The 13,948-nt window shown below is 42.0% G+C and overlaps 1 protein-coding gene across 1 annotated transcript in view; it reads left to right on the top strand.

Annotated features, from left to right (window-relative positions):
- The window catches only part of cadpsa (Ca2+-dependent activator protein for secretion a), a 258,999-nt gene that overhangs the window by 184,461 nt on the left and 60,590 nt on the right, over positions 1-13,948 (top strand). The window contains 2 exon segments of the mRNA XM_028575343.1: positions 2,286-2,442; positions 11,598-11,739. Of these exon segments, the coding sequence (XP_028431144.1) occupies positions 2,286-2,442; positions 11,598-11,739 (299 nt within the window).

Below are 13,948 nucleotides of genomic sequence, written 5' to 3'. Positions count from 1 at the left end.
GGCACTCTATTGATCTGGAGATATTAAATTTGACAAAATAGAGCTCAACAGTGACCGCCTACTTTTTGAACGGCTCTGGTTCCTCCACATTCAATATCTCCATTGACGTTTCATTAAATGCTAATATAAAGACTTTTAAGCCTGGGACTAAGATGAATCATGAGTATAAAACATTTGATTCGGCGCAAAAAACCCTTTTGAAAATGGTAAAAAAGTCAAAGGTACATACGTTCATAGACTTCAATGGTAGAGGCTCGCTCTCGCTGGTGCTGTAATCATTTCCAGGGTAACTGCGAGCTCCACCAATCATAGACGTCGCTGTTATGCTTAGGATTGTGATTAGTGTAGTACTTCTCGCATCACAAATAAAACATGTTTTTCTTAAAACCAGGTTGATTTCATACAGACTTCTAGCTTCTACAGGAACCTTTGTTTCACAACCTCGCAGCTGGTTTAGATGTTGTGGCTGATAATCAAAATCCTTATGGAGAAAATTGGATTTTTTCATTCCAGAACCACACTGCTGAGCTCTATTAGTGAGGTTGCTTGTGTCAAAATAAGAACAAAAGCACGTGTCAGCACTGCAGTATGAGACGCAGATGCTGCCCTTGCAGAGGAGATAGTGGAAGTGGTGGAGAAAGCCTGGCATGGCTGACATGGTCCCTCATGGCTGGATGTCAGGCTTTATCCCAGCACTGTACAGCCGGTAAGCCAGAATTTGTGGCTTAATGTGTAGTAACACATTTATCTTAGTTAGGGCCCAAGCACCAACATCGTCGGGGGCAAAGCATATATGACTTATAGTCATAGCACCACCTACTGGCAACAGGAAGTCAGCCCTGACGAAAATCATTTAAGTTACCTGAAATTGACATGATGTGGTTTAAACATGAAATACAGCAACATGACATGTACATAGAGTTTTCTCTAGCGCCATATAGTGGACACAGGAAGTGGTGCACAATTTGAAATAAGTAATTTCCAACGCTATACACTATATTGAGGGAATTAAGTCTAAATCTTGTGTGCAGTGTTTTCGACAGTAATAAAAATACACGGCAGCATCATCTGGGAGCTGCTGACATTGGATTTTTGGACCACACCCTATGTGCAACGGCTTTACTTTGGCAGATGTTAACAACATTTTCTTTAATTTCATTTTCATTTTCATTTCATTTTCATTTCATTTTATTGTTTATTTTTACAGGGACAATGCACAATTAAAAGTAATTGCACCAGAGTTAGCTAATAGCTAGTTTACATCTGCTGTCCCCACAGTTTTACTTCTGCACAGCCAGCCAGGTTCATTGGGGGTGTGATAAGCAGCTATGCTTTCTGGTTGCCATCTTTGTTTGGGTTACGTTCACATTCAAAATGTTTGAACACTGCAGAGAATCGTTATTAATGACAGGAGAGTGTTCTTTCCGCGTCATGTTTTTTAAAACACTTGCTAAGGTTCATGATGCATCTTTTTGAGATTAACTTCTAATTTCCTAAATAAAATTGATGATTACATGAGTGGCACTGACTAGGTGTACCTTTTTGCGAACTATCTCACACCTACTACCCAATGCTACGAGCTCCCATGGCAAGTGCATGCCCCCCCCCTTTTCCTTCCTTCCACCACCACCACGTAAGCCCATGGGTACATTCACATTACAGTGTTGACAGCTTGATGTGAATGAGCAAACACCATGGTACCTCAGGGGTCCCTCTTAAGAGGCCTGGCAAGAGTGGGGGTGCATGGAGGAGAGTGAGTGTTTCTGATGTGCATGAGAGAGTCACTCCACTGCGTCTATTCGGTGAGGAGATATGAGCGCGACGCAGCTCGCTGGCTCCTTTCTCCTGATTGACTCGCTGAAGGAGCTGCGGGGGGAGTGTTTAAGTAGCTCCCTGCCATGCCTGTCAAGGAGCTGCTGCTGTTTCCTCTGTGGGCCAACAGAAAAGCGTGTGATGTCCGTGCCCAAGCGCTGTTTTCTCTGCTAAGAGTTGTGAAGAATGCTTCCCCGGAGATCGCGCAGTGGCACCAACTTGATTTCATATGGTGAAAAAGTGGGAGAGAGAGAAACGAGAACGTTTGCAATAGATCAGTGGAGTTACATTACAAGCCTTTATGGTAAATGAGATTCAAATTATTAACTGTAAATACCTAAAGACGTGCCCATGGGGAGCGCTTCTCTCTGTCGATTTTGTCACCTATCTTTCACTCTCAACCTGTTGATTTTCTCGCACTCCCTGCATTCTGCCTCCCTTCCCTCTCTGTGTTTCCTTCTCTCCACCCGAAGGCCTTTGCATGGTGGTCAGACCTGATGGTGGAGCACGCCGAGACCTTCCTGTGTCTCTACTCGGCCGACATGGACGCAGCTCTCGAGGTTCAGCCGTCCGACAGCTGGGACAGTTTCCCCCTCTTCCAGCTGCTCAACGACTTCCTAAGAATGGACTGTGAGTGAGAAGCTATTAACAGAAAACATGTTCAACAGTCAGCATAGGACTGAAGCAGCTTAAGTTGCCTTGCAGTTGGTGTAGGAGGTCCTGTAAAGGGTTGATCAGTGAAGCAGTGATCATCAGACGCTGGGGATGGAGGCTGATCAGGGGTAAAATGGAATTGAAAGTCAGATTATCCACTTTCCCAGGTTACCTTAAATTAATAATTCAGTCAGGAACACTTAATAGATTTAACCATTTATTGCAAAATATGGAAATAGAGTTATGCTCGCCGCTGATGGTTCCGCTCTCGATAATGCTCCCTGGACCAGCAAAGCAGCATGCTAAGCTGAGACAGGGAGCACCATGCAGAAACCCCCCTGTATACAAGAGTGAGCCAAAAGAAAGACATTGAAACCATTTTAAACTTTAAGTCATGTTAGGACTCTGATCTAGGAAGGTGGAGGCTGGGGTGGTGGAGGCAAAGCGTTGCCAGCAGCAGCAGCAGCAGCAGCAGTGAGTGAATCAGTATCAGTGTTGCAGGCATCAGTGAGGATGGAGTCACATTTAAAATGACTGCCTTGATGTAAGAATGGATGTGATCAGTGTTCATGTATCCTATACTGTATATTATGTTCCACTCCTGGGACTGCTCCGGTGCCGCTTGAAATTCCGCCGGATGCATGTCTTTGAAGCCGATGTCCGTTTCCTTCTGTTTCTTTGTGTTGGCTTTCTAAACTGCATGGATTTCTGAGGACTATGGTTAACTGCTCCTCAGATCTCTGCAGGGTAAATCCAGACAGCTAGCTGGACTATCTGTCCAATCTGAGTTTTCTGTTGCACGACTAAAACTACTTTTAAACGTACATATGTTCTACCAAAACTAGTTCCTTCCTGAGGCTCTGCACGGTGCAGAGCTTAGCGCCACCCAAGACAATTGTGATTTGTTTAAAGAAATGTCAAGTAGCCAGACCCTCCTATGCAGTGCTGTGGAGGAATGTCTGGCAATGCGAGACTAGGGTTAGGTGGCACGGGCACAAGGGGACCACTGATGTGGAAAGCCACTTAAAAATCCAAGTTTTGTCATCTAAAAAGCAATTTAAAAGGGGAACAGGTGGTTTTAAATTTTAAATTTTAAATTAATCGTATAACTTTAAACAAAGACCCACCACCCCTGCCATGGCCTCTCTTCTAAACAATAAAAAATAAAAATAACTAATATAAATCCCCTGGTTTATCAATATGAAAATCAATTTTATTTACATTAAAATCATTAAGACTATAAAACACATTTAAAAGAAAGTTGTTAGCAGCTAATTTAAAAAACAGCATGACTGTGCATGTACTCTTGTATTAGCACTTGTTTTCTGCAGAGTAATAACAACCACATGAGCTATCTGTTTGGTGTTTGGCACACACTGATCCACTGCATGACCAAAGAGGGATTCAAGTCGCCAACGTATCAAATCAAAATCAAAAGAACTTTATTTTTCCTGTGAGGGAACTTCATTTATGGTCCGGCACATTCAGACACAACATTCAACAATACATAGTCAAAAATCATACCCGAGAATAAATAAATACTTCAAAATTAGGGCTGTCAGCATTAACGCGTTAATCGTGTTGCGATTAAGGGCCGAGCATAACGCGTCATTTTTTTTTTATCACATTAATCGCATGCCGCCATTTATTGATTTATTTTCACTTCACTCTGCTTCACGTCATGCCTAACAGGCTACTATTTTGACCCTTTGCTGCACCTTTACTTATCATGAAGCTGCCATACTTCCTCCTAACACATCCTCCTGCTGAAGGCGGCAGGCATGATGGAGAAATGCAGCAGCAACACGATTCTGAATGGTGCTTTTTATTTCCCAAAACTCCGGGACGGCTCGTAGACAAGTCGAAAGCCATAGGCACATTGTGTAAAGCCAAATTAAAATATCACCGAAGCACGTCAAGCTTGAGCTACCGCCTACGAGCTAAGCATAGTCCAGTTAACGTGACTCTGGTTGATGCTAGTGGGCTCAGGCAAAGCACTATTTTGGAGAGTGCTACTCGCCGACCTGTTATTGAAACCAAAGTGCAAAGAGCAAACGCTGTCTCATCAATCACTGGACGTCAGTGAGTAATCAAAATTACTTAGAAGTTACTGCACACTATATTGACTCTGGTAAGTAGGGTTGGGTACCGAAACGTGCCAACCTAAACGGTAGTAACGAGACCGAATAAGAATGAAAATTTCGGTGCCTGACTTTACACTACACCTGACAGCAGGTAACGTTAGCCTACCTGTAGCTAGCAGCTGGATTAAACACGGTTAAAGTGCTGACAGCTAACGTTAAATAGTTTAAAGTGTGACTGTATTTCACTGTAGAGGATTCCAACAGCGGGACCTAACAGTCTGCTCTGCAGCGCAGCAGCTGCCGTTGTCGGAATTAAACAACACAGACGGTGCGTTCACTTAAAACAGGTAGCCTCATGGTGCGTTCACAGTAATTGTAAAATCCAATTTCCCCATCAATTTTCTGGTGAAATAACTATTGTTATAGTTATTACATTATTATTAAATCTTTAATTTTGACCATGGCCTTAACAATAAACAAGTTCCTGACTGTTGTTTAGTACCCTTCTTTTTTTTCTTTTTTCTTCTTTTTGTTTACAGTAAATAAATAATAAACTAATACAAATCTTAAAGTCAAGTTCATAAAGTAACTTTATTTGCATTCATTTGATTCCCAATCAAGATACACTGGTAAGAATAGCTTTCCATTGTTAATATGTACTTTAAAACAGTTCTGAAATGCAAAATAATAGAATTTTAATCATGTGATAAAACATGTGATTAATCGCGATTAACTACAGCAATTCAGCGATTAATCGTGATTACAATTTTAAAATCGTTTGACAGCCCTTCAAAATAAAAAAAAAATAAAAAGCCTGAGGGTAGGAGTAGGGGGGTGGGTAGGGTGAATAGGTCGAAGTCTGGTATATCCACAGCAGCTCTTTAATGGTTAAGGTTTTCTTCCCACTTTTGATACCACAACATTGCCACATGATGTGTTTCACCAATCCATCCAACCCTGCTTTGCCAATTTTGGAAAATGGGACATTTCTAAAGGACTGCCTTATAATTGGTTATAGTTTGGTTTTGTGTTACTAATTTATTCTTCAAACAGTGTATAGAAGTTCCTCATTTTCTTATCAGAAAAATGTTTGTAACGTTTTCTTGGCGCCCAGTTCTATTATTATAATCAGCCACAACAATCAAGGCCATTTCTAATGAAGGTTTACAGCTGTTGTTGCCTGTGCACTCCAATCTCCCTGAAACATCTCTCAAATGTCTTTGAAATCATTCCTGTCAATGTGAGACGTCTACTTTTAGCCTGGAGCTGTGTGTGTGTGTGTGTGTGTGTGTGTGTGTGTGTGTGTGTGTGTGTGTGTGTGTGTGTGTGTGTGTGTGTGTGTGTGTGTGTGATTGAAGATTATAGTCCGGTCTTGATGCTGGTTGCTGCAGGCCAGCCATCTCGCTAATGAACTGCATGCACTTGCCTGCAGGAAGAGTGTGGAGCTGTCCGTGGTGCTGTAAAGGAAACACTTCAGTGTTCACAATGCAGACTCAATCTGCGGGGCGCTAATTGTCCCTAGGGACTTCTTCCCCTTTTCAGTTTCTCAGTCGGGAGTCAAGGAGAAGGCAGAGCGGGGTCTACTCATTCAGCTGAACAGAGAGGACTGCACATGGCTTGTTATGCTCACTTGTTAGTGTCATCAAATTGGCCACCTTCTCATTTGCTACATATTTTCAATTGTCTTAAAAAGGAAATTGAAGTTCATTTCAGTGGACATAGCTACACCAGCAGTTAGGAGGAAGGAAAGAAGGAAATTCTAGAGCACTGGCATTAACGCAGTGGCTATTACTGAACCCTACTGTTTGTGAACATTTCCTTTTATGCTTTAAATTGAGTTAATAATTCCTTTAAAAGGACTCTTTGGTGCAAAAGTGAGGGAAAAAAAATCCTATCAGAGTAAAATGTAAAAAACATTTGTATATTCAAAAATCTAACAAAATATCAGTAGTATTGGCAATATTTATTCTATATGTTTCGTCACAATAAAAATGAAATTCATGTCTTGTAGATTACATTGATACATAATTACATACTTTTCTTTGTCAGCATTCATTTGAGGGTTGAGGCAGGAATCATTCTCAATAATTTTTTTTTTACGGTCAAGAAATCCCATGACAAAGACAAAACCAACAATGTGGTTCCTACTGGAGGAAATAGTGCATATGTTGAGGACTATTTTCATTGCCGAATTAATCCACATTTTGTGTTCTATGAGGCAGCCTGACATTGTATGTGGGGTTGAGTCAAAATCAGTCTTGCATTACCAGACCTTACTCCAAGCGCTGTGGAGTAAGGTCTGGCTACACCACAGATGTATTCTGGGATAGGAGAAAAAATGTCTTTAAATCAATCACAATCGTCTTGGGCGGTGCTAAGCCCTGGACGCAGCGACGGTGGCTCTGCAAAATCGTCTCGGGAAGGAACTTGTTTTGGTGGAACATTTGAACATATCAACTTTGATGGAACATTTGAACGTATCAACTTTGGTGGAACATTTGAACATATGACTTGAGTCTGGAACAGTTCATTCCAGACTCAAGTCAAAATAAAGTACAGTGTGTTTGTTCATGGTGATGAATGAACATGTATGCGATTGCAACAGTGTGGCTCACTGATGGAGCTCTATGGCACAGAGGAAGGAGATATATCCGGCTGTGATACACACACAATGTTGTTAGTAGATACATTCATTGTACGTTTACAGAGGCGAGGAAAAACTTCCTTTTAGGCGGAAACCTCGGACAGACCCAGGCTCTTTCTGAGCGGCATCTGTCGCTGCCGGTTTGGACACAGAGACACTGATACACATATAGAGAAATATGAATCATAATTATATCAGCTGGAATGATGAACAGTGGCAGTAATAGCAACAATAAAGATAGTGGAACTATGACTAGAAATAATAATTGTAGCAGTTCAGGGCGTAGTAGGGCGTAGCAGGGCTGCAACCATTTAGGTGCCACCCCAATCCAAGGAAATCTGCGAGGAGAGAAAACATAAGGACTCCGGGGAATAAGCTCCATGGAGATAACTTAGTAACAAGCTTTTCTGGGACATGAATGCACGCAGATGGAAAGAGAGAGGAGAGAGGAGCTCAGTGTGTCAAAGGAAGTCTCTCGGCAATCTAGACCTATAGCAGCTTAACTATGAGCTGGTGCAAGGCAAACCTGAGCCAGCTCTATAAGGGTTGGGTGAGAAGCAGAGAAGAGGAGGGTGCCATGTCTGCAGCTGTCCTTTGTTTTTCTTTCAATCAAAGCCTCAGACCACACCATGTTATTGTGTAGCACAGTCACGTCACAGGGTCAATCTTCAATACCAACCTTCAGGCCTGAAAAGTAAAGCCAATGCTGAAGCTCCTTAAACCTGCATTCTATGTCATTTCCAGCAGACCCCACTGGCTCCAAAAAGTCAGTTTCTATAGGAGTATATTTAGTCTGCATTATGTCAATTATTCAAGTCTTCTTCAGTACATCATGATGTTCATTTTGTAAATTATTTTAAAATAGACGATAAAGCAGAGGATGCTTTAGGACCTGTCAATCATGACAGAGGCTTAGCAATGCTAACCATGCTAACACTGTGGACATTAAAATAGACCTCAACTTGTTTTTCGGTGTTGTCCGTGTTTTCATCTTAAACTTTGGCCCTCTCACTGTGTGTTTTCACTTCATCAAAGTTAATTGAAACATTTTGGTCGCCTAAAAATGTCTTGTTCAGCGTTCTGCCAACCAAGCTAGCTAGCTACCACTAGCATCAGCTGGTAACTTAGATCAGTGATTTTCAACCACTGTGCCGCGGCACACTAGTGTGCCGTGAAAGATCGTTGTGTGTGCCGTGGGAAATTATTTGATTTTACTTAATTGGTCCAACATTTTTTTTTATTGAGTTACTGCATGAATAGTTTTCCATTGTTGCGCATCTGTGCCTCAATATGATGACTGGCAGAGAAATTAAAAGCTATTCTGTGTCAGTAGGTGGCAGTATAGCGCAATAATGACATTGTTGATTTAATACAATAGAATTACTGCCAGCAGGGCAGTGAGAGTGTGCAACTGAATTTTACATCCAGTCGCACATGTGCGACCAGTAAATTTGCCCCCTTTTTTTACACGTTAAACGTTGACATTTCAGGACCTGAGAGCGCGTAAGCGCAAGCTTATCTGTCCTCTCTGAGAATTGACAGAGAGCAGAGCTCTGACACACACTCTGGCACACACTTGCACACACACAGAGCTGCAGACTATGCAAACTACGTCGGCTCTGCAATTTTGTGGAAGTCACAGTGAGTCACGGAAATGCCGATAAAGTGGTTTCAAGTGTGGTTACAGTTTTTCATAACTTCAAGCAGACAGCGTTTGCTGTGATATGATATTAATGGCGAGCCGAAAGCGGTCGCGGTGCTGTTGACGTTACACTTCCTCGGAGCCGAGCAGGCACAGCAGTGGTTTCTTTGCCCTGGTGACTGACTGATAGGCTGAGGTTGTAAGGCAAGGCAACTTTATTTCTACAGCACCTTTTGGTTGTGCCCCTAAAATTTTCAGATGGGGGCCACTGTGCTCCTAATGAAAAAAGTTAGTCTGGAGCCCTGCTGCCACCTTTCACGCGTATCCCGCAGTGACAGGATGTAAGCAGTAGGGCCGAGATCATCGATGTAAGTCTGCAAAAGCGATGGATACATTTTAAAAAAGGAAAAATGCAGTTTCTGATTATTAGGCTACAATGTGTCATTTTTGGTTGGTGGTATGCCGCGGGATTTTTTTAATGTAAAAACTGTGCCGTGGCTCAAAAAAGGTTGAAAACCACTGACTTAGATAGTCTGCAGATTTTCAACCAGCTCTGTGTTCTGCGTACATGCAGATGAACGGCACCAGTACCCGGGGCTCTGCGTTTCCCTGCCACTAAATCTCCGGTGACTCGGGTCAGCCTGTTGAAAATCGGCGACTTTCCCTCTTTTAGCGTGTATCTTAGCGCAGAGCCATTGAAAGCATACACAACACTGGTTTAGATGGGTCATCCTCCTCAGTTCCACCCTTTTGTCCAAAGATGGTCATTCCTTGCTCCAAAATACCAAGATGGCGACTGCCAAATGCAAACTCCTGGCTTCCAAACAACAGTTTGAAACCAATGGGTGACAGTACAGTACAGTAATACCAACATAAGACCCAGCACAGCCCACACAGTTTAACAAGCGCTCACTTTAGGAAAGCGTATCATTATGGGGACATCTTTTCCACAGAAGGTCATCTGCTGTGTTGCCCCACAGCGGTGCACTTATGTAGCAGTAAATAGCCTTAGCACTAGACAGGCGCCAAAGTCGCGCTGCCATTCGAGGAGTTAATGAGGTCTAAAGCAGTGGTAGCTGGGCCGCGGCGAGCCCTGCGAACACACTCCTGGACACAACACATCCAAGTGGACAGCAGCCGCTCAAGTGGCTAATTGGGAGCGTGGTAATCAGGGAGCACAACAAACATTGCACCTACTGTGTATCATCGACCTTGACTCGGATGCCAACACACACAAACACAAACACATACATGCTCAGAGGGGGAGAGAAAAACAAAGAGAGAGAGAGGGAGAGGAAAAGCAGACACACTGCATGGAGCCGTGAGGCATCACATTAGCACACACTGGCCTCCATTTTATCTCCTGTGGTCTTTGTCAGTGTTGCCTTTTTACCAGTTGGGAGCCGGCTGAGACTAGGGGGAATGTGTGTGACGGGTTGGATTTAGAAATACCCCGAGACTCCAACCTTTTGTCTAGAAAGACTGAAAACTGGATATGCCGTGTCATACCTGCTAATGAAGAGTCAGTGTTTGCCAGAAACACCAACCTCCCCTGTCAAGTGTTCATTATCACCATCTAGGACTTTTGTGTTATTTGTCTCGCTGCCCTTCAGGTTTATCTTGTAACCATACATGAACATGAACATACAGTATAAAAGCGTAAAAAGCCCCTTTAGGTCACAGTTACATTTTGATTGTCATTCTGATACGATACAACTTTATTATCAGTTTACGCAGAATTTCATTTTGCATTCCCGAGCAGCTCCGCTCAACAAAAGCGCAAAGTACACCCAAGTTAGAACAACTACACATGTAGTAAAAAAGATGAAAAAGACTCAACAGCCATGGTAAAGAAACATGTTTCATGATATCCTCAGATCTAGATCTCAGTTGGAAGCCCACTGATTTTGGTTTAGCAACAAGATAGACTGATGTATAAATAGTTGTTGAGCCTGTTGTATCTAAATGAAGGGGCACTAAATTGCCTGTTAGAAGGCAAAAGTTGGTATTCATAATTTTAAACATGCATGGAGTCAGAAGAGATGCTGTTAGCAAGCTGGAGCATGCTCTTCTTGTGGGTTGTTTGAAAGTTGTGTGATCTTGTATATCATATATATATGATGATGAGCGTAAAAAGCCCCTTTGGGTCCCAGTTACACACATAAAGCATGAGTGAAACATGGATGGTTGCGCTGTGCCTATGCTGACATCTGTAGTGATTACATGAGATGTGTGTCTGTTTAGTCAAATGCCCATTAGACACCGTTATAGACATGTTCTTGTTGTCATTAACATGTGTCCTTATTACTACAATAGAAGAAACTCTGGAGAAATGAGATCTTGAACTGAAGTTGTTTTTCTGTGAGAGGGTACCTGTTCTGTTTGTCTCGTGCACGAGGATGCACATGTTGTGGTACACATGTCTGCCAATGGTTTCACACTATTCCACTGATCAACAGGTGGCAGTAACACGCCAAGAAATGTAGTGATGCGCTATCAAATACAGGGAAGAGGAAGACTGCCAGCTAGTAAACATTAAAAAAAAACTCAAAATACTTGTAAAATGTTTTATGATGGAATGCATTCAACACGTTTGTTAACTCTCAAGGATGCATACAATGTGGTGTTACTGAGAAACACTATAAATTATTCTGTATATACTTTACATTTTAACTGCACAACTCAGCATTGCTTGCTATGTGCTCAGGTTTGCTTAGTCACTTCCATATCTTATCTCTTCCTTCCTATTTCCTTCCTTTAGATAACCTGTGCAATGGGAAGTTCCACAAACACCTGCAGGACCTGTACGCCCCGCTGGTGGTGCGATATGTGGACCTGATGGAGTCCTCCATTGCTCAGTCCATCCACAGAGGCTTTGAAAGGGAATCCTGGGAACCTGTCAAGTAAGAATGCCGTAATTATCTTTACCTTTACCTATCCTCTTCACCCGCTTTAGGGATGTGTTTTGTAGGATTAAGCCATTTTCACTTTGCACATCTGTGCACAGGTTTAGCTTTGGTTTTGACTCCTTGAAACCATACTTGAATGCGCTGGGCAAGACTATTGGGCAAAGGTGCAACTTTGGGTTTAATATGGGGGGGGGGGTTGAGATTGCCAACTATCTAGGGCGGTCCTGGGACGTGTATGCATCTTTTTTTTATTGTCGAAACAAAATCTCAAAAGCGGCAAAAGTATGAAAAGGTGGCAAATGTCGGAAAAAGTGACAAACACTTCGAAAAAACCCTCAAAAACGCAACATCGTAAAACTGTAGAAAAAAAACATCGGACAAAAACGTCTAAAAGGCGACAAAAACTTCAAAAAAAAGCGTCAAAAACATCGAAAAAATTGTCAAAAGACAGTGACAAAAACGTCCAAAAAAGCGACTAGATCTTTGGAAAAAGCCCAGATTTAATTATTGGGGTGGTTGCAATCCCCCCTATCCCCCCTGTAAATGACACCTATGCTATTGAGAGTGAGTGAGAGGGGAGCAGGTCACATGGCTGATAATGTGGCCATTCATTCACAAACATTTCCTTCTAATGTGCTGGAAATAAACGAATAATGGGGAAATATCACATCCGTTATCCTCAGATCAATATTATGTTCAACAAAGTTTACAAATGATGTGAATGGTAATTTTATAGAAACATTCCAAATAAGAATATAATTAAAGTCATCTACTCTGAGGCATATTTGTATATTCGTTGTCAACACTCAATCTTCCATTCATCATAAACAAACAGAAGTACATGGCTAAGTATGCAAGATGACGTCCTCAAACTTCCCAGGGTGCAACAGTGTTGGAGCTGCGGGTCGGACATTTCATCTGATAATCTTTTTCACTGGTTGGAAGTGTGCAGTGTTCCATGCAGCAGTGATATTGCGTTGGTAGTGAGGCTTAATCCCTGAGGGAGAACAAGCTCCTCACTTTTTCTTCATGAACGCACATGGATGATTGCAAGGATGTAGGTTTTGTTGCAACATTTGGGGGGGAACACATTATAACCGGGGTGGGGTGGGAGGGGAGTATGGGGGTCCTCTGCCAGAAAATGTTGAGCGTCAAACACTTAATTTCCTGCATTCTGGTGAATTTTTATGCAACAATTTGTGCTTTTTCTGCACAAATTACATCTCTATTTTTTTTTATTGTCTACGCCCATGTTGTGTTCTTTAACCCCCCAAGTAGACTTTATGCTTCACAGTTACTGTTTTCCGTCAGATCGTTTATAGACCTGGACATTATTGACCGCACTTGAAAGGCAGTGCGCTGCAAGGTTAGGATGGTACAGTCCACTATAGTGGTTTCTGAAATCATTGTTATGTTATTGTTATAGCGCCCCAAATCCTCTCAGCTCATTGTTGACGTTTAGAAACTTAACACAGCTGAAAGGGAGTGTTGGACACTATAACGTATTTATAAGTACAAAACACATGTCTTCAAATAGAAACTTCCATTTCTATAAACGTAAACTCTAGTGTTTATTTCTAATCAGCCAACAAACGCTGAAATTGGATTTTTCAATTGTAGTCGGACAATATTAAAGCGGCACACCACCTAATTGAAGAATTGCGATATGCTACTCTCTCTCAAAGCCAGCACCAGAGAAGTAAGTCTCAAACGTGTGTTCAGTCATCAGACTGAGCTGCTCCATAGACAATGAATGGAAAAGTGATTTTGTTTTCCTTTTAGACCAGGGGTCTTTAACATTTTTTTTTTTAAACCAAGGACCCCTTAACTGAAAGAGAGACAGAGCAGGGACCCCATACTTCTTATATTGTTTAAAATAAAGTTGACCTAAACCCTCAATAAATACCTTTTTTTTTGCATAGTATACTAAGCTATTAAAATAATTGTCAGCATGACTTTAGGAATCATGTTTTAATGTTAAACATACATGTGGCACAGTGAATCCTTAAGATGAACTGTGTCTGTGGATGGCTACCTCACCTATAGGCCAGTAAGCCTATCATCAGTGGGGATTTATATTTGCAGATGATATGTTGGATTCATGTTAAGACATCAAAAATTAACAATAATTTGGTGGCCCCCCCCCTGCAGTAACTCTGAGGACCCCATGGGAGTTCCGGAACCTCCTGTTGAAAATCTCAGT

Source organism: Perca flavescens, chromosome 4, assembly GCF_004354835.1.
Source record: "Perca flavescens isolate YP-PL-M2 chromosome 4, PFLA_1.0, whole genome shotgun sequence".
Lineage (NCBI taxonomy): Eukaryota > Metazoa > Chordata > Actinopteri > Perciformes > Percidae > Perca > Perca flavescens.
Note: the sequence above shows the minus strand (reverse complement) of the source record. Positions and strands in the feature narration are given on the sequence as shown.